The sequence below is a fragment of the Coregonus clupeaformis genome, chromosome 20 (genome assembly GCF_020615455.1).
Source record: "Coregonus clupeaformis isolate EN_2021a chromosome 20, ASM2061545v1, whole genome shotgun sequence".
NCBI classification, from domain to species: domain Eukaryota; kingdom Metazoa; phylum Chordata; class Actinopteri; order Salmoniformes; family Salmonidae; genus Coregonus; species Coregonus clupeaformis.
The window spans coordinates 33,889,062-33,911,838 of record NC_059211.1 but is presented as its reverse complement, the minus strand read 5'-3'; the positions used below and the strand labels follow the sequence as shown (position 1 = coordinate 33,911,838).

The 22,777-nt window shown below is 42.7% G+C and overlaps 3 protein-coding genes across 4 annotated transcripts in view; all 3 read left to right on the top strand.

Annotated features, from left to right (window-relative positions):
* The first annotated feature begins 243 nt into the window (after positions 1 to 243).
* Positions 244 to 3,823, top strand: LOC121533905 (lysine-specific demethylase 4A). Its single transcript, XM_041840244.2, has 7 exons — positions 244 to 364; positions 1,394 to 1,563; positions 1,793 to 1,968; positions 2,318 to 2,432; positions 2,594 to 2,787; positions 3,096 to 3,145; positions 3,554 to 3,823. The coding sequence occupies exons 2-7, from the start codon at positions 1,420 to 1,422 to the stop codon at positions 3,673 to 3,675; spliced, it is 801 nt and encodes a 266-aa protein (XP_041696178.1). The 5' UTR covers positions 244 to 364; positions 1,394 to 1,419; the 3' UTR covers positions 3,676 to 3,823.
* LOC121532968 (lysine-specific demethylase 4A) lies at positions 3,739 to 16,917 on the top strand. The gene is made up of 16 exons (XM_041838745.2): positions 3,739 to 3,759; positions 3,909 to 4,046; positions 4,275 to 4,519; positions 5,524 to 5,687; positions 6,694 to 7,871; positions 8,021 to 8,117; positions 8,481 to 8,662; positions 9,119 to 9,344; positions 12,282 to 12,358; positions 12,645 to 12,700; positions 12,894 to 13,002; positions 14,329 to 14,517; positions 14,834 to 15,004; positions 15,219 to 15,338; positions 15,580 to 15,672; positions 15,955 to 16,917. Exons 1-16 carry the CDS (start codon positions 3,739 to 3,741, stop codon positions 16,093 to 16,095), a joined length of 3,207 nt encoding a protein of 1,068 aa, XP_041694679.2. The 3' UTR covers positions 16,096 to 16,917.
* Positions 16,918 to 21,291: 4,374 nt separating this feature from the next.
* The window catches only part of LOC121533904 (CMP-N-acetylneuraminate-beta-1,4-galactoside alpha-2,3-sialyltransferase-like), a 98,668-nt gene continuing 97,182 nt past the window's right edge, over positions 21,292 to 22,777 (top strand). The window contains exons 1-2 of one of the 2 annotated variants that reach the window (XM_045205465.1): positions 21,292 to 21,367; positions 21,980 to 22,127. In XM_045205465.1, coding sequence (XP_045061400.1) covers positions 22,010 to 22,127 — 118 coding nt within the window. In that variant the 5' untranslated portion in view covers positions 21,292 to 21,367; positions 21,980 to 22,009. Of the gene's footprint in view, positions 21,496 to 21,979; positions 22,128 to 22,777 lie in introns of both variants that reach the window. The other variant, XM_045205464.1, reaches the window with a different exon arrangement.

The following is a 22,777-nucleotide window of genomic DNA, read 5'->3' as shown; positions in this document are numbered from 1 at the left end:
GAAGTATGACATTTGTGCTGGAGAAAATGTGGTATTTGTAAAGAGAAATGGGATAGGTAAATGGGGAAAGCTAGTGATACACTTTTTTAATGAGCTATAACGTATTAAGAAGGCTACATTTTGCATATTAGGGCCTGGGTGGTATAATAAGGCAGAGTCATAGCAAAATACTGCATTTTGATTAGTCTCGCTAGAGCGTGGAACACGCCCTCCTTCATCCTTGTAAACAAACACACTGAGCATGCGTACGACACTGGAGTAATGGAGGTCTCTTCCCTGCCCACGGTGATTTGTGAACAAATCATCTTCTGCTTTTGAAGATTTGGGGCGAGCATTCACTCATTACTCGGTCAGCTTTTGTAAGGTAATATTTCAAACTTTAAAACGTGTGTGCTTTTAAGTAACTTATGTTGCTGGAAATAATTGCGCATGCAATTAGCTAGCTAGCTATGCTACACTGACATTAGCAAGCTAGCTAGCCTACTTGCTTCTCAAAGTTGTCTCTGTTCCATTGTTATCTTTAACATGTTTGTATAATATGGCATGATCCTACGTTATTACTTTACCATTGCTATACATTAATAACTGAATCAGAGGTATGATACAGGCAGGTGTGTAAGGTAACATGCTAATGCTAGATATTTTCCGGGCGTTAAGTGACACTGGGCCCTGTCCTTAAATGACTTGGCATTCAACCAATCACAAACTTAGGAATTACTTTAATCATGATGTCGTCCAATCACAATCGGCAGGTGGGCAGGAACTTATCAAAGACCTAGCGTTAGCTGGCTAGTGTGACATTAGCATGTTATAAACTTTGTTGTAATCTATTACGAAAGGTTCGACAAATAAGTTAGAGAGCTTCTAACGCTGCTAGCTATCTCTCACGAAGGAGGTAAATATTTGGAATTAGATTGGGTTACTGGACATCAATGAGCGAAGCAACGTCGTTGGCTAACTGGCCGACTGAATTAGATTTTTGTTGTTGATATTTTAGCCAGCTACTAGCTAGCTAGCTTAGCTGTTGATATTAGCTAGCTATAGTCTGAAGTAATTACGACGACATTATTATTCCCTAGCCCCTCAGTCCCACAAAAAACATGTATATATTGTGTTTGTGTATTGCTATTTTTTTGCAGTGATGTGTTTACGGTAGTTAGTGACCATTGTAGGATTAACTTTGTGCTTTAACTATAGGGGGCGAAAGGTGATCAAGTCTACCAGAACGATTTAGGCTAGTTTAGAACATTTCTAAAACATCTGTTTGTTAGTTATCAACTGCACCACACATAGGCCAATTATAAGTAGTTGCAACATTTTCTATGTGATGAAAAGTTTTAGAGAAATTATTAACACATACATCTGATCAAAACAAATGTGTTCTCTTGTCCAGTGTCTGCAGATCAGAGCGACTCTTCGATGATGGCGACAGACACTGCGTCCCAGCAGACTCCTGGCTCCAGGATCATGACCTTTCACCCTACCAAGGAAGAGTTTAAGGACTTCAGCCTTTACATTGCCTACATGGAGTCACAGGGAGCACACCGAGCTGGAATGGCTAAGGTGTGTGTCTGTGTGTGTGTTTGCGTCTACTTTTCTGAAGATCATAAGCATTTATTCCCCTGTGTTTTTAATGTTGATCTATATCCTGTTTGGAGAGGAGTAGAAGGTGCTTAACCAACATCAGACGAGGTGCAACCAAAGATCTATAGGCCTATCTATATCCTGTTCTGAGAAAAATGCACTCTGTATAAAGACTAACACAATCCTATGTTTGGTATGTATTTTCCAGGTTATTCCACCCAAAGACTGGAAGCCTAGACGTACCTATGATGACATAGATGACCTGGTGATTCCTGCTCCTATACAGCAGGTGGTGTCGGGCCAGTCAGGTCTCTTCACACAGTACAACATCCAGAAGAAACCCATGACTGTCCGAGAGTTCCGCAAGACTGCCAACACAGACAAGTGAGCCCTCGTACTGTTATGGGTAATTCCATGGTAACGGGGTAATGCTGAGACTTAGATTTGTCACTTTCAAATGTATGCCAAACAAAACTCAATAATTGCAAAGTTAAACAAACCATACAGCTCTATGCTCAAGGACTAGTTTTAACAATTTTCACTGACATTTTTACAAAAACACATGACGGTTTGTGCTGTCATTCTGTTACCAAACTTTCCATCTGTGCTGTTCTTCAAATAAATGGAAACGATTGTAACAGGTATACATGGTTGTAACTGGCTATAGTTCTGAAATCACTGCAAGATGTCATTAGTTTTGTTTGTCACATCTAATCATCCTTTGTCATTGTAGGTTCTGTAATCCCCGCTATGTGGATTTTGAGGAGCTGGAGAGAAAGTTCTGGAAGAACCTGACTTTTAACCCACCTCTCTATGGAGCGGACATCAACGGAACCCTCTACGACCCAGTGAGTTATTCCTATCATCACACACACACACTGTCGGTTTGCCTAACAGCACAGCCCGCATTTGGCTTCACTTGGGATTTGAACTTACAACCTAGAGTTGAAATGTCAATGTCTCTCCTTACCCTCACCAACATTCTCTTCTCCATCTCTATCTCTCCTAGGATGTGACAGAGTGGAACATTGGTCATCTGAACACTATCCTGGACACTGTGGAGAGGGAGAGTGGGATCAAGATAAAAGGAGTGAACACTGCTTACCTGTACTTTGGCATGTGGAAAAGCACCTTCGCCTGGCACACTGAAGATATGGATCTCTACAGCATCAACTACCTGCACTTTGGAGAGCCAAAGTCCTGGTAAAATGTTGTTGATGTATTTTGCACAGATAAAAAAAACACCATACACACGTTTCAGTGAAGTTATACCAATAGATATTTACCGTATGTCTATTTTACAGCTTACAAATGGAGTGTGTGTTATTGTATGTAATCCCAACACTAGTGTCCTGTCCAGGAGGTTTACTTGTACATCAAGCTGCTTCATGCTACAGAAACTCCTACCCTATGGGCCGCTCTAGCTAGGAGAAGCCTTACTTGATTTACTTACTTACCTAACACATAGCATCTTGACTACCATTTACATCGGTACTCTTGTCTCTCTGCAGGTATGTTGTTCCGCCTGAACATGGGAAGAGATTGGAGCGCCTCGCTAAAGGTATGTGGAGCAGAGGAGGCATGCTGGAATGTAATAAATGGAATGACGTCAAACATGTGGTTTCCATATGTTTGATTCCGTTCCATTCATTCCATTCCAGCCATTACAATGAGCCTGTCCTCCTATAGCTCCTCCCACCAGCCTCCTATGGTGGAAAGGAATTTCCTAATTGATCCTCATTCCTCATTAGTTTCCCCTTTTTGCGTTTAGCAGCTGCGCATAAAAAATATATATATTTTTGGAAGACCCTATTAACCCCCCCCACCCACCCCCCGCCAACTCTTCCAACGCTGCTGAAAAGAATCCTAGGGGAAACACTGCTCATTGTTTATCAATATTCTTCATGTCAACACATTATCAGACAGTGATCAGCAGAATTCCTAATGTCATTGATTCCTGTTCATGCAGGGTTCTTTCCTGGGAGTGCTCAGAGCTGTGAAGCTTTCCTGCGCCATAAAATGACTCTTATCTCACCCTCCATCCTGAAGAAATATGGCATACCATTTGAGAAGGTGACCGCTCTTCAATGACAAGATGTTATCAGATTTACCAACCTAAACTTTTCTAGATATACAGTAGATTGTTACAGTGGCATGATTCAGCTGTTTTTGATGGTACTATGTCATGTAATGTGTCTGCCTATAGATTAACTAGTTTTTTTCTTTTCTGGTTAATATATATATTTTTTTTTTCTTCACAAAGTTGGGATACAGCAACAAAATACAAACCCGGCGGTCTGACGCTGTGTCTGTTGTGTGTTTAGATCACCCAGGAGGCAGGCCAGTTCATAGTGACCTTCCCATTCGGTTACCACGCTGGTTTCAACCACGGCTTCAACTGTGCTGAGTCCACTAACTTTGCCACACAGCGATGGATCGATTATGGCAAAATAGCCACACTGGTATGTACAACTAAATGAATGAACACATAGTATGCATTAAACCAAGTCATTTATTTAGTGTGAACTGTGGTTGGTCTTGTGTTACTCAGTTTGTATGGTCGTGTGTACAATTCCAGGGATCACATACTAAAATGTATGCACTCATACCGTAAGTTGCTTTAGATCAAATTGGTTGCATTTATTGTGTAATATTCTCATGACCAATCCCTGTCCTCCCTCCTCCCCCAGTGCTCGTGCCGTAAGGACATGGTGAAGATCTCCATGGATGTGTTTGTGAGGAAGTTCCAACCAGACCGCTACAAGGCCTGGAAGGCAGGGAAGGACAACACTCCTATTGACCACTCCAAGCCCACGCCAGAGGCTGCTGAGTTCCTGAAGGGAGAGAAGACGGAGCCTGGGAAGGAGTGTCCAAGCCCCAGCGAGGCCCCTGACCAGGAGAATACCCCAGGCACCACCACTCAGGAGGAGAAGAGGTCCATGCTTTACTGTAGTGTAGTATTGTCGCCAGCTGGTGTAACGTCATATACACTGAGTGTACAAAACATTAAGAGCACCTTCCTAATATTGAGTTGCACCCCCTTTTGCCCTCAGAACAGCCTCAATTCGTTGGGGCATGGACTCTACAAGGTGTCGAAAGCGTTCCACAGGGATGCTGGCCCATGTTGACTTCAATGCTTCCCACAGTTGTGTCAAGTTGGCTGGATGTCCTTCGGGTGGTGGACCATTCTTGATACACACGGGAAACTGTTGAGCGTGAAAAACCCAGCAATGTTGCAGTTCCTGACACACTCAAACCGGTTAACCTGGCACCTACTACCATACCCCGTTCAAAGGCACCTAAATATTTTGTCTTGCCCATTCACCCTCTGAATGGCACACATACACAATCCATGTCTCAAGGCTTAAAAATCCTTATTTAACCGGTCTCATCTCCTTCATCTACGCTGATTGAAGAAGTAAAATCAATAAGGGATCATAGCTTTTACTTGGTCAGTCTGTCATTGAAAGAGCAGGTGTTCCTTATGTTTTGTACTCAGTGTATATTTATATCTATATTAAAGGGGCAATTTGTGATTGCTACATTAACTGTTTTACTTTTTAATTAATTATATATACCCAGTGATTCTTGAAGAATATAACTTATAAATGCCTCATAAGCTTAGTTCAACTGTCATACCTTACTAATATAGGGTATAGCGTAAACTATACTTTTGATCTCATGGATGGTCAGTCCTTGCATCCATAGCTGAATTTGAGTGGTTACATTTCTCCAACCCCATCCCTCAGCTGTTCACCTAATCAAGTGGCGTGGTGTCTGTTTTCTTGTTTTTTCAACTGCAGATTTCCCCTTTAATTATCTCATAAAAGCATTCATTCATCCTGGGCTTTGGTCACCACTTTGAGCAAGTTTCTCAAAAGAGACATTGTATTTTTATTTTTTTACCATTCACGGTTCCTCTCTCTCTGTCCAATGCAGCCCGAAGCCGAAGGTTGGGAAGAAGCGCCAGCGAGGAGGAGATGTGGAGGCAGCAGAGGACGGAGACACTGAGCAGGCTGAGGAGGAGGAGGAGGAGGGAGAGGTGGACCAGAAGAAAGCCAAGCTGGGCCAGGAGGAGGAGGGACTCAGTCCGGCACACAAAGGTACCTCAATCAAACAATATTTGTACTGGGGTACAAAGGTAGCTCAGTTCATCTTTAACTATGCCACCAAACAATTAAACAGTCACTGACACTAGTCTACTGCATATTGACTTGTTAGACTATAGCTAGGTTTCCATCCAATTGGCGACAGATTTTCATGCAAATATTCAAAATCTGCATAAAGAAAATATGCGCATTTTCCCACCAGTGGTGTGTGATGACGTAGTGCACACAAAATGTACTTTTTTATGTACAGAATAGAAATCTAAAGCTTGATGTGTTTCCATCGCGTTTTCAACTCTACCGATTTGTTTTGTCACACAAACACGTGTGTTCTAGCCAACAGCTTGCGGGTAGGCTAGTCTACATGATGAGATTATTATGGATATTATTTGTCAAACTGCAGTCAAATATCAATCGTGTCACCAGAATAAGACCCCCAATATTTATTGGAAAGGAGCATCAAGATCACCTTGCACTTTCACCACCCTGTGAAGTTCATCATAACTTATTTCATCTGTAGCCTAATAAACTGCATAGTTTTCCGAGTCGTAGTGGGAGGACCACACACCATATCATCGCGTGACAGTATTTGCGCATAAAGGTGTTTCTCGCATAATTAATTTGACCGACACAAAAAGATCCCACCATGTCGAACAAACAAATTCTGTCTGCATTTATTAATTGTACCGACACTACCTGTTTACACCACAGCTGTCGTGAAATTTTTTTATACCGTATGACTTTACCCGCATGAAAACTGTGGATGGAAATGTGGTTTATGAGGGAGATAATTTAGACCAGTGGTATTCAACCTTAAAATCAGTAAATTTCTATTTTTACAATCACAAATAACCTTCAATATACCTTTTGTATATTGTCCCATACAATAATCTGTACTCATCCTTTAAAAAAAAAAATTGTCAACCCCACTGCAGTTCCTCGGCTTTGAATACCACTGATTTAGACAGTGCCTCCAGTTTTTCATGTTGTTTGTTTATTTCAGAGCTAAAGCCAGAAGACGTTAAAAATGAGCGAACAAAGCCACCACCCAACGCAAAGACCAACCGAAACACAAACGCCAGCCGAAAGCTAGCACTTCAGATGAAAGCCAAAATCTCTCTTAAATCCACTCCAATTAAGTCTCAGCCACAGACTAACAAACAGTCAACCCAACCAGCGGCCCCAGAACCCTCCCCCCAGAGCTCAGAGAAGGCCGGCCCCAGTGAGGATGTGAAGCCTCCAGCCAGCAGCTCCAGCCCTGCCCACCCAGCCAGCAGCTCCAGCCCTGCCCACCCAGCCAGCAGCTCCAGCCCTGCCCACCCAGCCAGCAGCTCCAGCCCTTCCCACCCAGCCAGCAGCTCCAGCCCTTCCCAGCCAGCCAGCAGCTCCAGCCCTTCCCAGCCAGCCAGCAGCTCCAGCCCTTCCCAGCCAGCCAGCAGCTCCAGCCCTTCCCAGCCAGCCAGCAGCTCCAGCCCTTCCCAGCCAGCCAGCAGCTCCAGCCCTTCCCAGCCAGCCAGCAGCTCCAGCCCTTCCCAGCCAGCCAGCAGCTCCAGCCCTTCCCAGCCAGCCAGCAGCTCCAGCCCTTCCCAGCCAGCCAGCAGCTCCAGCCCTTCCCAGCCAGCCAGCAGCTCCAGCCCTGCCCAGCCAGCCAGCAGCTCCAGCCCTGCCCAGCCAGCCAGCAGCTCCAGCCCTGCCCACCCAGCCAGCAGCTCCAGCCCTGCCCACCCAGCCAGCAGCTCCAGCCCTGCCCACCCAGCCAGCAGCTCCAGCCCTGCCCACCCAGCCAGCAGCTCCAGCCCTGCCCACCCAGCCAGCAGCTCCAGCTCCAGCCCTGCCCACCCAGCCAGCAGCTCCAGCCCTTCCCACCCAGCCAGCATCTCCAGCCCTGCCCACCCAGCCAGCAGCTCCAGCCCTGCCCACCCAGCCAGCAGCTCCAGCCCTGCCCACCCAGCCAGCAGCTCCAGCCCTGCCCACCCAGCCAGCAGCTCCAGCCCTTCCCACCCAGCCAGCAGCTCCAGCCCTGTCTACCAGCTCTTTCAGAGGACCCTGAGCCCTGCAGACGTGCTGCACGTCCACAGCTACGCTAAGGGAGACTACAGCGAGGGAGAGACCAGGGAGGGCAAGGAGGAGAGAAGAAACGATAGTAGTGATAGTGAAGGAGAGGAACCGGAAGACAGCAAGGTGAGAGGAGTGGACTCCAAACATCACATCTCACTCAACCTCCGTCTGTAGGATTTGCTTTATCATGTTTGTTCTGAGGTCAGATGTACTGTACATGTTGAATGAAGCAGCGCTAATGATTATGTTGCTAACCCCTTTTCTTCCACCAGGGAGCAGAGGAGGGAGCGGAGGATGACGCTGTGCCCAGCAAGCTGGGGAAGCTGCCTTGTCACCACCGTCTGATGAAGGACAACATGAGTGACGAGGGTAAGTTAAAATATCACTTCCTCACTCACATAGTTTAGCCCCAGTTAGGCTTCCTTTAACTAAGCAATGGATATGATGACTTGTAGAAAAGCAGTGTCAGGCATGTTCCTCCATGGATTAGAAGTGAGGATGCATCATTCACTCATATCTATGTTGGCATTCTTGATGGCATGATAGTAGTTTGTCTGTGTGTTTTCATAACTGTCTATTTGGTTCCAATGGCTCAGGGGATTAGAGCATATAGCTTGATGGATTGGATTAGATTTCTTTCATGGGCCACTGTCAATATCGACAGTTCTGTAAGTCGTTTGGGATATGAAATGTGCTAACTCTAAAATATATTTATTTTGATGTATTTTTAAGAGCTGCCAGAGCAGCCCCCATTAGAGGAGGATGGGTTAGAGGGAGAGTCGTGGGCCAAGCCCCTGGCCCACCTGTGGCAGAATAGGCCTCCCAACCTGAAGAAAGAGAAGGAGTACAACAGTTGCATGGGCCTCCAGGCCCCATACTGCTCGGTGTGCTCACTCTTCCAGGCATACCAGCAGGTGAGGAGAGGGAGGTGTGTGTGTGTGTGTGTGTGTGTGTGTGTGTGTGAGAGAGAGAGATCACCAATGGCCGAGGAGGAGACACTCAGCAGGGGATTTGGGAAGTTAGTCTTCTAAAAGTCTTGTAATCTGTCAGTCATTAATCTACAGGGGTTTCTCTGAGAGGAAAACTCCTATTATGTGATTCAGTTCCCCCTTTTTTCACTCTGTCTCAGGGGAGAAGTTTTTGTCATTTTAGTACCTTCCCCAATGCTCCTCTTCTCAGTTCTGATATACTGTACAGCGATAGTTATTTCAGGTTTGTCTGAGTAGCTGTATTACGTTGTCCCTTCCTCTAGCCATGGCTAGACTGAGTGTGCTGATGAAGACAAACACAGAAAATCATTTGTTTAAACAATTTGAATGAGAGTTATTGTCCTCCCAAGAGTTGCTAAATATGATTTGTTTCATTTGCAGACGGAGTGTGCTGATGACGGTACGGACCCTCCAGTGGTGCTGCCTGGAGGCAGGCTGAGAACCAAGCCCCTAATCCCTGAGATGTGTTTCACCACCACCACGGAGCCAGAGGAGGGCGCTAAGGAGAAGGAACCTGGAGCCCCGGCCCCAACCACCCCTCACCTGGATCCAGACGGCACCAGCCTGCTCATCAGCTGCTCCCACTGCAGCGTCCGCGTACACACCAGTCAGTACTACTTACCCAGCACGCCACCCCTTTTTAACACTAGAACCTCTGGACCTTTCAGCCTATAAGTACCCACTAGAGAACGTTGCCAGGCATCTCCTTTAGCATACACATCAGATGCAAATCAACCGGCAAGGTGTGCAAACATAAGCACTATCACTTGATAAATAGTGTGCATAAACTATTGTAAAAGATGAATTACATTAATAAATATTTGTGGAAATATATCCATGTAAAACATAACAATAGTTATCTGTTTAGATAGTCAGGATATGTTTAGTATAATTCTATAAAGTCTTACTGAAAAAGGTATAGGCCATTTTCTTTCCCTTACAATAAAAACATTACAGTGTAATACATTTGATCAATTTAATTAGTAGATGTAATTAGTTATACTAAGTAATGCAGTTCAGTTACAGCTTCTTCAAATTAGAAAGTAAGGTGCAGGTGAAATTATTTGCTATATGCCTAAACAAAAGCACCAAAGCTTTATAAATGTGTATGAACAATTATATAGGATGAATTGCATAAATACATGGAAATACAGCTTCGGGGCTTTGTGTGAGCAGGCCCCACAAACAAATCAGTTGCACTGGACACAGTTTTCATAGGACTTGTTTCGTGTGCGCCTGCAAACATGATATTGTGTATTTTTCCCGAGTGGGTGGAAGGAAGCGCTGCCTGCTTGGTGGACTCGTTGGCTGCCTCCTTGATGGCTGTAGCTGCTTTCTTGGCGTTCATGTGGTTCTCACGAAGCTCACATGCCAGATCCATGATGAAATCTCTCCTGCTGAATATCTTGTCAAGGCATTGCTTGTACGACACATGCGTGTTGATGGCAGCCATGTTGAGCACGTTGTAGAACACCGCAAGAGACCAGCGAGGAGTACCTTCTTTAACAGAGTACAGTCTGCCATCTGGTTGAGTATATCCACACCAACCTACAGTATTGCATAGAATAGAAAAGGTTAAAATGATATGGAATAATAATGCTAATAATAACAATAATATTAATGTAATATAATAAAAGGAGATAATATTTACACATGCATATTTTTTTAAAACTTGTATAGCACCTTTCAAATAATCTCAAACAGTTTTTTTATTTTACATCTGTAAACCGTGAGTGTTGCTTTACCACTCTCCATCACTGATATGGAGTACAGCGCCGCTGGTATGTTGTGTTGTGCAGAGGGCGGCAGCTCCCGTCTCTGTTTGTTTGTTCACTGTTCTGAGCAGGCTAGTCTTCTTTGCAATCAACTTGTCTGCCAGGGAAATTGATGTAAAGAAGTTGGCCGTGGTCACATTTCTGCCTTTACCCATGTAAGGCTCAACTAGTCTCAAGACAGTCGCTCACCCGCTGGCCTGGTTTCATCTCTCCCCAAATATGGAAAACCATTGAGCATGTAGCTTACTTGTCTTCGACATCATCGGCTAACCAAAATGTAATTCTAAATATGTCCGGTTTGTTGGCCATGTATGGGGTAAAATGGCACCGAGCTATGGTTGGGAACAGTTGCTCATCAACAGTTATGTTCTCTCCTGGCTTGTAACTGTGAAGTTGATGTTTTAAGTATCCCTATACTTCTGTTATTACTGTGCTCTCACTCTGTTACTAGAGCGCCGTGCAGAGGTTTCCCTGGTTGGACCGGGCCTGAGTGTAATGGCAACTATGTACCATGGAGATACAGTGAAGTAAACATTGTTAAACTGGAACCTAGTCGTTGTGTCATTTAGAGTTAACAGTAACGAGCAATGTAATTCTTCATAAAACTTTTCCAGGTGTGTGAGACGGCGGCGAACCTCTCCGTCTGCACACGTATTGGTCTTATGTCATCAAAACGCAGGTGTCTTATAATCTCTCTGAAGCGGTTGTGTGGCATGGTCTCTTGGAAAAAGTCCACCACATAACTATCGGACCATGATGACTCCACATCAATATTTTCCCCCCGTATGCCCCGTGGACATACAAGAGTGCAATAAATGTTTTGAGGTCATCCATAGACATGTCCCACATACTGTTTCCTTTTCTGTGAGCATGAGCGACAGTACAATCTCTAATGTGCTGCAACATCTGAATGTCACATAAACAAAGAAAACTGTCGAGTCCGCTGGCAATTTGTCTCTTTGCGTGAGGTGACGGGCCTGCTCTCTCTGAGAATGTTCCTGTTCCTGTTGCGCGCTTGTCAGTCTTTTCTACCCAAACGCGTCTACCTTGGCCCTGTTCTGCTTTTTCTGTGGCTAGGCTCAGGCATCGGAGGCAGAGGCTAGAAGACAATTCAGAATCAGATGAAAACTCTTCGCAGCAACGTGGATTTCAAGCTCAATATCCGATCCTCGATCTGACTCCAGCTCATCTAAATTCTGCAGGATTTGCAATGCTGTCAGTGCATCCATTCATTTGGTTCGGCTTGCCATTGTGAACTACACACTACACAATGCTTCATTACACTACTGTTCTAAATTCAATCATCCTCTTTTACTCTCATCATTCAGTTCATTCAAATGAAATTGGGACGTCACATGCACAATTATCAGTTTCTATCGCCCATTCATCCATTTACGACATTCATTCAGTAAGGAGAGGGACGCATGGTCCCTTAAGTTAGTAATAGCTGTTTAAAAAATATTAATACTTTTTCTGTTTATGATTGAAAAAATTCAGACAACTGAGCAATGTAAAATATATTTAGGAAAAGTCTGAAGTAGCAGGACTTTAGTATTTTTTTGGCAGATTATTTCTTAACAAAATCGAACGTCATTGGCCTATGGCGGTTCTAGTTAACCCCATCATTCCAGGTAAGAGCAGTACTCTACTTTAGCAGGTTAAGAGGAGTTAAATGAGTATGCACTATGCAACCTATGCTCCCTTGTGGTTCATTGGCGACAACATTTAACCACTTAGGTAATGGTGTTTGTTTGGTTGTGTGTTTCCAGGCTGTTATGGCGTGGATCCAGAGAGTGTGACTAAGGACTGGAAGTGTGCTCGCTGTAAGGCCAATTCCATGACTGAGGTCAGTGTCTCCACAACACATCACAACACCTCCAAGTGGCTGTTCATTGTGTCTGACCTCACCTGACCCAAGTATATGTTGCTGGCACTGACTGCCAGTAGTGTTTGCAAACTTTGCAGTATTCTAAACGGTCATTAGATCTGGCAGTAGTGTTTGTAGTGTTCTTCTAATGATATGTGACTGACTGGTACTGGTCATCAGGTAGCAGGTACCACACCTTGCCATTGGCTGTATGTATGTTTACATAACTGGGATTATGGTAGTTGACAGTTTGCTCTCCTTGTAGAGTTGCTGTTTGTGTTCGCTGAGGGGTGGTGCCTTGCAGAAAGCCAACAACAACAAGTAAGTCCTTGTGCCAGACAGATCCCCTTATATCAGGGAGTGGGCTAGTCTAAATCACACACTGAACATTTACTGATCTCTTTATGTACCCTTCTGTTCACATAGTTGGATGTTCTTTTGAAATATATTTACTGGGTTTACATTTAGTTTATAAGCCACTAATGATGTTGTGTATTGACATGTTGTGTTGTAGGTGGGTCCATGTGCTGTGTGCAGTAGCAGTGTTGGAGGCTCGCTTTGTGAACATCACTGAGAGAAGCCCTGTGGATCTGAGTGGGATTCCTCTACAGAGGTTTAAACTGGTGAGTTAAACACAGTACATGTCAATAGGCTTGGGTGGTATACAGTATAGCAGGGTATTTGGAAATACCCATGGGAGGGTTTTTCAATACTGTAAATGTATTTTATTTTTATATATACATTTAAATATTTGTAGTTACTTTTTTAAGTAAATACCTTTAGTCAACTTGTGCAATACATTAGGAGGTAAAGAAGATTGTGTTCTTAATTTCACCTGTCACATAATTTTTGTTTACAAGCAAACAACGATGAGAGACCAGAACCTTGTGAGTCACTGTTGTGCAGCACGCGCCAGGTGATCTAGTTTCAGTATGGAATTCACAACTAAATGTTTGCCAGCTAGATATCTTATAACTATTAAGTTACCTGTCTAAAATGTGCTAAATGCTCTGCAGTTGTGCATTTGGTTTGCTAATTTAGTAGCTAGTTAGCAATCTAGCTAAGTGGTTAGCTTCTTCCAAAACCGAGAGCAGAGAATCCCCTCCTGGATCAAGAGCCTTATTGTCTAATATTTGTTTTGTGCGTGCAGCATTCTGTGAGTAGCATTTTAGAGTTACTACTTTATGAGCTGGGATGTCTGTCCTGCAAATAGTTAAGGTCAGAGACTGTATAAAATGTTCTCAATCCGCTCGTTAGCATTTAGTGAGCATTCTCAATGAGATTTGACATGTACTTCTTAGCATTGCTAACCTTCGGATTACAAAGGCTGTTTTTTAAATAGTGCCCCTTGTGTTCAGTGCCGGTATGACCGAATATCCCGATATAGCACAAGGTCGGTATAACCATCTGGATACCGCCCAAGCCTTTTGTCAACATTTATTACGTGCTAAGGGATATGACTCTGTCACTACCTCGCTCTCCAACCAAGGTGCATGAATAGAGGAGAACCTTTTCCAAGGACCTTTGAATAAAGGAGAGTGGCTGAATATCCTTTCTTCAGCATATTATGTCAAAGTAATTTATTATTGGTTTTACAAGACATGGTTGGCACATCCACCTCTATGCATGTGACAGTAATTCAGCTTGTCATCTACTACAAGGTTAGACTAGAGACTAGGGTATTTAGAGAATGTCAGGTGAGTTTGTGATGAATCCCAGTCAGTCAGAGCTTCAGGCAGGATATGACAAATGGCAGCTCTCTTTCTGCCAAAGCCTTGTTTCTGAATTTAGCCCTTTGACAGGAATCATGTCAACCGTTGTATTTCTAGAGGATGTTGATAGCCTACTACTGTATACAGTTTGACAGGATGTATAGGCCTAGTTTTCCCTGTGGGACTTCCTTTTCCTGTCTCTCTGAGCATGGTCTTATTGTTATCTGTGCTGTGCAGAAATGTTACTATTGTAAGAAGCGGATGAAGAAGACGTCCGGGTGCTGTGTACAGTGTTCCCATGGCCGCTGTCCTACGGCCTACCACCCTACTTGTGCCCAGGCTGCTGGGGTCCTCATGCAGCCAGACGAGTGGCCCTTTGTGGTCTATGTCACCTGCTGCCGGCACAAGGGCCCTATTCAGACAGAGGTATACATCAGTTGTACTTTACTTTATATTTAGGACTGTGTTTCAGAAAGGGGAAGCTATACACCAGACAGTGGGGACTCTAAAGGCCTCTTATTGGACTTGGTTACATCATTCTGCTGATACTTTACCTTATAGTTTCTAAACATTCTACATATTCAGGGCTGCGCTCACCAGTGTATTGTATAAACATGACTAGGTTTTAGATTTTAAAGTGAAAACTCCCACATACTCCCACAAGTATGCCCATGTGCTTCCGGTCCAAAGAGGTCCAAATATTTGATGTTAATCCGGATGAATGATTGATCTCTTCTCTCAGCGTAACAAAGCAGCCATGCATGAGCTCACTGTGGGAAGGAGGGTGATCTGTAAGCACAGAAATGGCCGCTACTACCAGTGTGACGTGGTGCAGCTGTCCAAGGAGACGTTCTATGAGGTCAACTTTGATGACGGCTCCTTTAGCGATAACCTCTTTCCCGAGGACATTGTGGTAAGAAGACTAACGTGTGGGTGTGGTGTGAGTGTGTGTGGTGCCAAATTGTGGTCAGTAATTCATGACAGGGTTTATAAGCTGTTCATTATTCGTTTATAGATTTCTTATACAATATGTACCACACATTGGTTAAAATTGTGTGATTGCTTTTTGGTGCTTGCTAAATTGTTAGTTTATAGGATTGTATCTGATGGTTGTTTTATATTGCCAGGGCCGGGACTGTGCCCAGCTAGGCCCCCCACCACAGGGGGAGATGGTGCAGGTCCGGTGGACAGATGGTCTGGTCTATGGGGCCAAGTTTGTGGCTGCTCACGTCATCCAAATGTACCAGGTACTGCAACACTATTCACACTCACCCTCAGCTACAATGTACCTTATCCAGATAGAGGTTATACAGTTTTACATCATATAGTGCTTTGCAGTCTAATTGATCTGCTCCGTTTGTCCAGATTGTTTAAAACCTATTAAAAAAAACTCATTGCAATACATTACATGTCTGTGATGATACCATTGTTTGGTTTTATGAGAGACATAAAATGTAGTTATTTTGGCATTGATGGTGTTTGATGTAGGTGGAATTTGAAGATGGGTCACAACTAACAGCCAAGAGAGATGATGTCTATACTCTGGATGAGGAGCTGCCTAAGAGAGTCAAGTCAAGACTGGTGAGTGTACTGAGAGCTGTCCTGTTGGCTATCTGTGAGCTATCCATTATACTGACTCCAAAGTTGCAAACCTTTGTACATTAACTGTGTATCATCAACTCCTAACTTTCTCACTCTCAGATGTTATACTAAGGACTGCTGAGTCTACTGAATCATACTGACTGAATCATACTGACGGAATTGTTTTCTCCAGCATGTTTGTTAATGAGTCTTCTTCCTGTGGCAATGGACCATAAAGCAATCTTCATCTTCTGTGTGTGCCCTGCACCGGTCTCTCTCCAGTCCAAGGCGTCAGACATGCGTTTCGATGGGATCTTTGAGGACAAGGAGGCCATCCAGCAGTCGAAGAGGCAGAGAGTGATCAACTCACGGTACAGAGGAGACTACGTTGAACCTGTGATCTACAGAGCCATCATGGAGTAGCCTGCCAACTACAGCATGGAGTAGCCTACTCTTCCAACAAACCACCAGCACTGATATTCCTGAACCGGACTTCTCCTCACTTTACCTTAATTTATCCACTGAGTGAGTGAGTGTAGCTCTGACTAAAGGACTTCCTCTGAAAATAACTTTCTAACCCCTAGTTTGGACTGTTTTCTTTTTTCTTCCATTCATCCCTTCATCATTTACAGCATTATGCGCCAGTTTCCCGGACACTGATTAAGCCTAGTCTTGGACTGAAAAACCCTTTCAATGGATATGCTTTTTAGTCCAGGACTAGGCTTAACCTGTGTCTGGGAAACCGAACCCAATTGTTATTACTTGTATGTTTTCTTTGACTGTGATCAAGGATTAAAGAACAGGCCACCTTCTCCACTCGGTATAGGTTATAGAAGCCGGGAAGGAACTGCCATCCATGTCACCTTTTATGCCACCCTGCAAGTGCCCAGTAGCTGTAACTCATCTCTTGAATGGAAGCAATCTCGGACCATGAATTCTGCTTCCAAACAAGATGTAGCTTTCTAATAATAATAGTAACAATCCACTCATTAGAACTGTGGCAGGAATAACTTCCTAAAGGGAGTGAAGCAGACACAAAAGTTACTGCCACTCATCCTCATAAACACTGATTACAGTGTTTTTTGACTCGCAATTTCACAGAATGTTGCCAGTTGTTCATTTATGTGCATCTATTTATTTTCCTATGTAGTTTTTCAGGGTGCTACTTGCACCTACAGTACCAGTCAAAAGTGTGGACACACTTACTCATTCAAGGGTTTTTCTTTATTTTTACTTTTTTTTTTACATTGTAGAATAATAATGAAGACATCAAAACTATGAAATAACACATATGGAATCATGTAGTAACCAAAATAGTGTTAAACAAATCAAAATATATTTTATATTTCAGGTTCTTCAAATAGCCACCCTTTGCCTTGGTGACAGCTTTAACACTCTTGGAATTCTCTCAACCAGCTTCACCTGGAATGCTTTTACAACAGTCTTTAAGGAGTTCCCACATATGCTGAGAACTTGTTGGCTGCTTTTCCTTCACTCTGCCGTCCGACCCAACCCAAATCATCTCAATTGGGTTGAGGTCGGGGATTGTGGAGGCCAGGTCATCTGATGCAGCACTCATCACTCTCCTTCTTGGTAAAATAGCCCTTACACAGCCTGGAGGTGTGTTGGGTCATTGTCCTGTTGGAAAAACAACTGATAGTCCCACTATGCCCAAACCAGATGGAATGGCGTATCGCTGCAGAATGCTGTGGTAGTCGTACTGGTTAAGTGTGCCTTAAATTCTAAATAAATCACAGACTGTGTCACCAGCAAAGCACCCACACACCATAACACCTCCTCCATGCTTTACGTTGGGAACTACACATGCAGAGATCATCCGTTCTCCCACACCGCGTCTCACAAAGACACGGCGGTTTGAACCAAAAATCTCCCATTTGGACTTCAGACAAAAGGACACATTTTCCACCCGTCTAATGTCCATCACTCGTGTTTGTTGGCCCAAGCAGGTCTCTTTTTATTATTAGTGTCCTTTAGTAGTGGTTTCTTTGCAGCAATTCGACCATGAAAGGCCTGATTCACACAGTCCCCTCTGAACAGTTGCTGTTGAGATGTGTCTGTTACTTGAACTCTGTGAAGAATTTATTTGGGCTGCAATTTCTGAGGCTTGTAACTAATGAATTTATCCTCTGCAGCAGAGGTAACTCTGGGTCTTCCATTCCTGTGGTGGTCCTCATGAGAGCCAGTTTTATCAAAGCGCTTGATGGTTTTTGCGACTGCACTTGAAGAAACTTTAAAAGTTATGGAAATGTTCAGTATTGACTGACCTTCATGTCTTAAAGTAATGATGGACTGTCATTTCTCTTTCCTTATTTGAGCTATTCTTGCCATAATATGGACTTGGTCTTTTACCAAATAGGGCTATCTTCTGTATACCCCCCTACCTTGTCACAACACAACTGATTGGCTCAAACGCATTAAGATGGAAAGAAATTCCACAAATTAACTTTTAAGAAGGCACGTGTTAATTGAAATGCATTCCAGGTGACTACCTCATGAAGCTGGTTGAGAGAATGCCGAGAGTGTGCAAAGCTGTCATCAAGGCAAAGGCAAATATATATAAAATATATTTTGATTTGTTTTAACACTTTTTTGGGTACTACATGATTCCATAAGTGTTATTTCATAGTTTTGATGTCTTCACTATTATTCTACAATGTAAACAAATAGTAAAACTAAAGACAAACCCTTGAATGAGTAGGTGTGTCCAAACTTTTGACTGGTAGTGTATGTTTGATTTCAAGGAGGTGCAATGCCATTTTAGTAACTAATACCACCTCCTCCTCTTAGCAGAGTCACACTGTTTACTGCATTCCTAAACATTGTATTTTGTAGGAATGCGTTGAATATAGCTTTTTCCATTTTTAGAGTTTTTTTACCAGCGTATTTATTATATTGTGCTTGAAGAAAGTAACCTCTGCAATACAGACAATTTGTCAGTTGCAATGCTGTAGAGGTTCTGGACTGATGCTGATGTATGTTCTATTTTTGCTATATAAATGCATTGGAAGTAGCCCATTCAGAATTGCTATGGGCGCTCTCTTTTTATCCACGTTGGTTCTTTACACTTTTAATGAAAATTGTGCATTGCACTTTTATTTAAGCCCATTTTGAGAGGACAGTTTAATAGTTTTGTGCTGCCATTTGCTATTTTTGTCCCCCCCCCAAAAAAAACGTTTTTAAAATAAAATTGTTCATTGTACATTTATAAGATCTTCTTATGGATTGTGTGTCCCACCACCTTTCTCCACTTGGCCATGATCATCAACCATAATGCACTTATTAATTAAGGATAAGGTGGCCTTCAAATTGTCTGTTATTTTCCTCTAAACTGCTGTTATCTTGTGTAGGATTGCAATATTGTGGTAGCTTTCCCAAGTTTTCCAGAAATCCTGGTTGACATTTCCTTGGAATCAGGATGAAATGAGTCCTTTTTCTGGGAATTCTGAGAATTTCCTGAATTTTGCAACCCTACTTGAGTGTGAGTGCCACAAAACTAATGTAAGAGTTAGTCAGTTATAGAGGCCCACGCTCACAGAAGTACCACTAAGCAAGGGGTTTATATCATCAGCATTCAACAGTATGGAAATACTTATGACTTATAATTCATTGCGGAAAAATAAAAGTTTTCTATCAAAAAGCCTATTTTATTGCTTTGTTTTATAATGATACGTTCTATATTCACAGTCAGGAAGACACTGTGAGATGTAATTATTATAATAAATAGTTTATTTAATTATATAAGCTGTTGACTCAAGGGATCTTGTTTACGACCCCAGATGGCAGCCTATTCCCTATATAGTGCACTACCTTTGACCAGTGCCCTGGTTAAACGTAGTGCACTATATAGGGAATAGGCTGCCGTTTGGGACTTAACCTTGTCTGTTGTTCCTGTTTCTGTCCCCTCTTGGGAGTAAAGCATTATCAGCTGCTTCCTATCCTGATTGATCCCAGGGATGTGTCCCAAATGTCACCCTATTCCCTATATAGTGCACTACTTTTGACCGGGGCCCATATGGCTCTGGTAAAAAGTAGTGCACTATATAGGGAATGGGGTGCCATTTGGGACTGTGCCCTGGCCTGTTCATGTGACCTTTTCCCTTTCTGAGAAAAATTACTTATCCATGCATTTTGTAAAATATTATTTTGTTTCAGTAAAAACATTTTGGCTTGTCATTTATTGGGGTTGGTCTTTGTTTCATGTTTGTTTCAATGTTTTTATGAAATTATTTATGACTGGTGAAACAGTATTTATGATCTTATGACTGATTAAACAATGTTTGACATTTATGACAATTACTGAAGGTTGTAGTAACAGTGTACTGTAATAACTTTTAGAGTCTTTACAAGACTACTGCGTACCTCAATGACAGTAGTATCTAACTCCATAGGAAGGCAATTGTCAGCTAAAAGGTGCTGTCCTTGAAATTCAGTGTTGGGGAGTAGTGAACTACGTGTAGTCCAACTACTAATTAAAATTAATTTTACAGTAGCTTGGTGGTAGTTCAACTAAATTCAAATCTTGGTAGTGTTTTCAGTAGTTAATTACTTTTTTGCTATGTAGCGGTGTAGATAACTACTGGAACTACACGCTACTTTTTTTGCAAAAATAAAATATGGGTTAAGTAGGCAATAATTCTTTCTTTTTCAGTATCAGACCTGCCTAATTCTCACTTGAAACTGTTTTTGTGTTTTAATATGCTAAATTACATTCTGTTAACATCTGTCTCCCGAGTGTGTTCTTGCTATTTGTATTCTAAGACATTTCAGATTTAGATATGGATAATTTTTCACAAAGTAGTTGGATGTAGTGAGCTACTTTTTCAAAGTAACTTTAGTTAAGTAAACTAAATTCTAATTGTAAAGGGTATCTTTAGTGTAGCTTAACTTCTTCCAGTGTGAAGTAATTGGTAGCTTGGTAAACTATATTTTCACTAACTCCCATTGTTTGTGTACTAGCAAACCCCACAGCTCAGCCCAAAACAGGATTTACACATACTGTTGGAGAGGACGTTTGGAAGGTCGGTGAGTGCTTGAATTTAACACTTTGAAGAATATAGCAGTTTGTGTGTTTGCTGATTATATTTTTTCAAGGTCATTATAGCAGTTGTGCTCCCCTTCTCCAAGTTCCTCACTTATCACCTTAGGGTGGATGGTGTGTAGCTATCAGCCAGTGATCTATACCAGTACAGTATCTGCTTTTCTGTCTCATGCTGAGGCTGCACACCTTAGTGACAGTAGTCCTTGCCCACACTCTATAGTTGCCCGGACATCGATAATATATAGGGGTTGTGCCTCTGTGGTGCACTAGCTCTCACACATGTTGAATGTCAATTTTGTATTTAGCAAGCATCTGTCACGTTTCATAATACAAAATACAAAATCCTTGATTAATAAACGTATAACAGTTGTGATGTAGCCTACTTCTGCCCTCTTATTTGTCATGTTTATCCAATTGTAATTTGTATCAAATGCAGTGACATTATTAAAGTTGCAACATTGTAGTTACTTTCCACCCACACAACCAGTTACATTGTAGCCGAGTGGCACTGATTTGGCGTATTACAGATTTTCCCTACCCATTCTGTCAGTGTTGTGTGTGCAGAAGATGGTGGTGCTGCTGCTGTACAGTGACAACTATTGACTTTTTGCGGGCTCTGCATCCACTCGCAGCTGGGTAAATATTTTGAATTGACAGGAGGTAGATGGATAACTAGCTTGGAAATAAAAAGGTGGAAGATGTATTTTAAGTCGCTAGGTGTGCAGGCACTTAAGTCTTCGGGGACACGAATCATCAAACTAACGGTAAGGACACAACGGTTCCAGACAGTTAGCCTGGCGCTAGCTATCTTCTCTCATGTAACCTGCCATGCTTCATTGCCTACCAGGTGATCAAATGTAAATTACCTATTTGTTAACAGTATCGAAAAACCTGTGCACTAAATCGCTAACTTGTGTCGTGATTCTGTTCACTAATGCTATCAGCTTGCTAGCTAACAACACGGCTAGCTAGCTAGCTACCCCTCCATGTCCAAATATGATGGCTAGCTACTTGATAGCCATCTAGCTGGCTAACATGGTACACGGCAGGTGGTGCCAGGCAAGGGGGTGCGGTGGAATGTATGTGCTAAATAACTAAACCACCTGCTATTCTATTCTCATATATTATGTTCTGTTGTATTCTATTATTTCTACTATTGTATACAAAGTACATTGAAAGTCAATGTTCTTTATTGAAATGGAATTGATCCAGTCGCTGATGATAACCATCAGTCCCCTTCTTCAACAGTGTGTATGGTACCATGTACAGTAGGAGGTGATGAGAGTCATGAAGCCAACCCGTCACCTGCTCCTGGTGCTCTGTCCCATGCTTGTCCTGGGCTTCCTTTACTACTCCTCTGGGAGGCTGCACCTGAGGGGCTGGGGACAGAAATCACGTAAGTACTGTAAAGCAACTACTGTATAATAAGTCCTAAGTAAGTGCAGTAGCAACTTACCACCTATGTCCTACCAGCCTGGTTTAACAGGTGATTTTATTACCCATGCTTAGAATCATCCGTCATGATGTTGAAGAATGCATTAGTGAGCTAATGACATGACTAAATATGGAGTCTGTGAGCCTGTGAGAGGATGCACAGAGTCAAAATGAAGGGAACAAACAGTCAAAAGGGAGGTAACACTACTTTTTCCCACGTATTTCTAGATTTCCTTTTCTATTCTAATGTGATAATGATTATAATTTACCAAACTTTTCCTCTTCACCCATCACAACCATGTTTCATTGCAGCAAATGTGAATGCAGTCTGTTAAGCACATTCTGCTTCTTACCAGATGGGGGAGCTAAGAGACAGGCTACATACTTTGGAACTCTGGAAGATGAACATTAGGCATATTAATATGTAAATAGGCTGCATCACAAATTTGTGCTGTGTGCAGCAGATTTAGATTGCAGTGGTGACCACATCTGGATTGAAACCAAACAAGAGGGCCATGTAGGCTATTTAAAAAGTTGGAGTTGCAAAAGTGTATTTTTCCAAATGACGTGACATTATACTAATGGTCACCAATCAAGAAGTGATTTGATGTG

Bases quoted from the DNA above. Each gene is read 5' to 3' on its own strand.
- LOC121533905 (XM_041840244.2), top strand. From the start codon at position 1,420: ATGATGGCGACAGACACTGCGTCCCAGCAGACTCCTGGCTCCAGGATC. The intron at 1,564-1,792 runs GTGTGTGTCTGT...TGTATTTTCCAG, and splicing joins ACCGAGCTGGAATGGCTAAG to GTTATTCCACCCAAAGACTG. The intron at 1,969-2,317 runs GTGAGCCCTCGT...TTGTCATTGTAG, and splicing joins AAGACTGCCAACACAGACAA to GTTCTGTAATCCCCGCTATG.
- LOC121532968 (XM_041838745.2), top strand. From the start codon at position 3,739: ATGATTCAGCTGTTTTTGATG. The intron at 8,118-8,480 runs GTAAGTTAAAAT...TGTATTTTTAAG, and splicing joins GGACAACATGAGTGACGAGG to AGCTGCCAGAGCAGCCCCCA. The intron at 12,359-12,644 runs GTCAGTGTCTCC...CTCTCCTTGTAG, and splicing joins AGGCCAATTCCATGACTGAG to AGTTGCTGTTTGTGTTCGCT.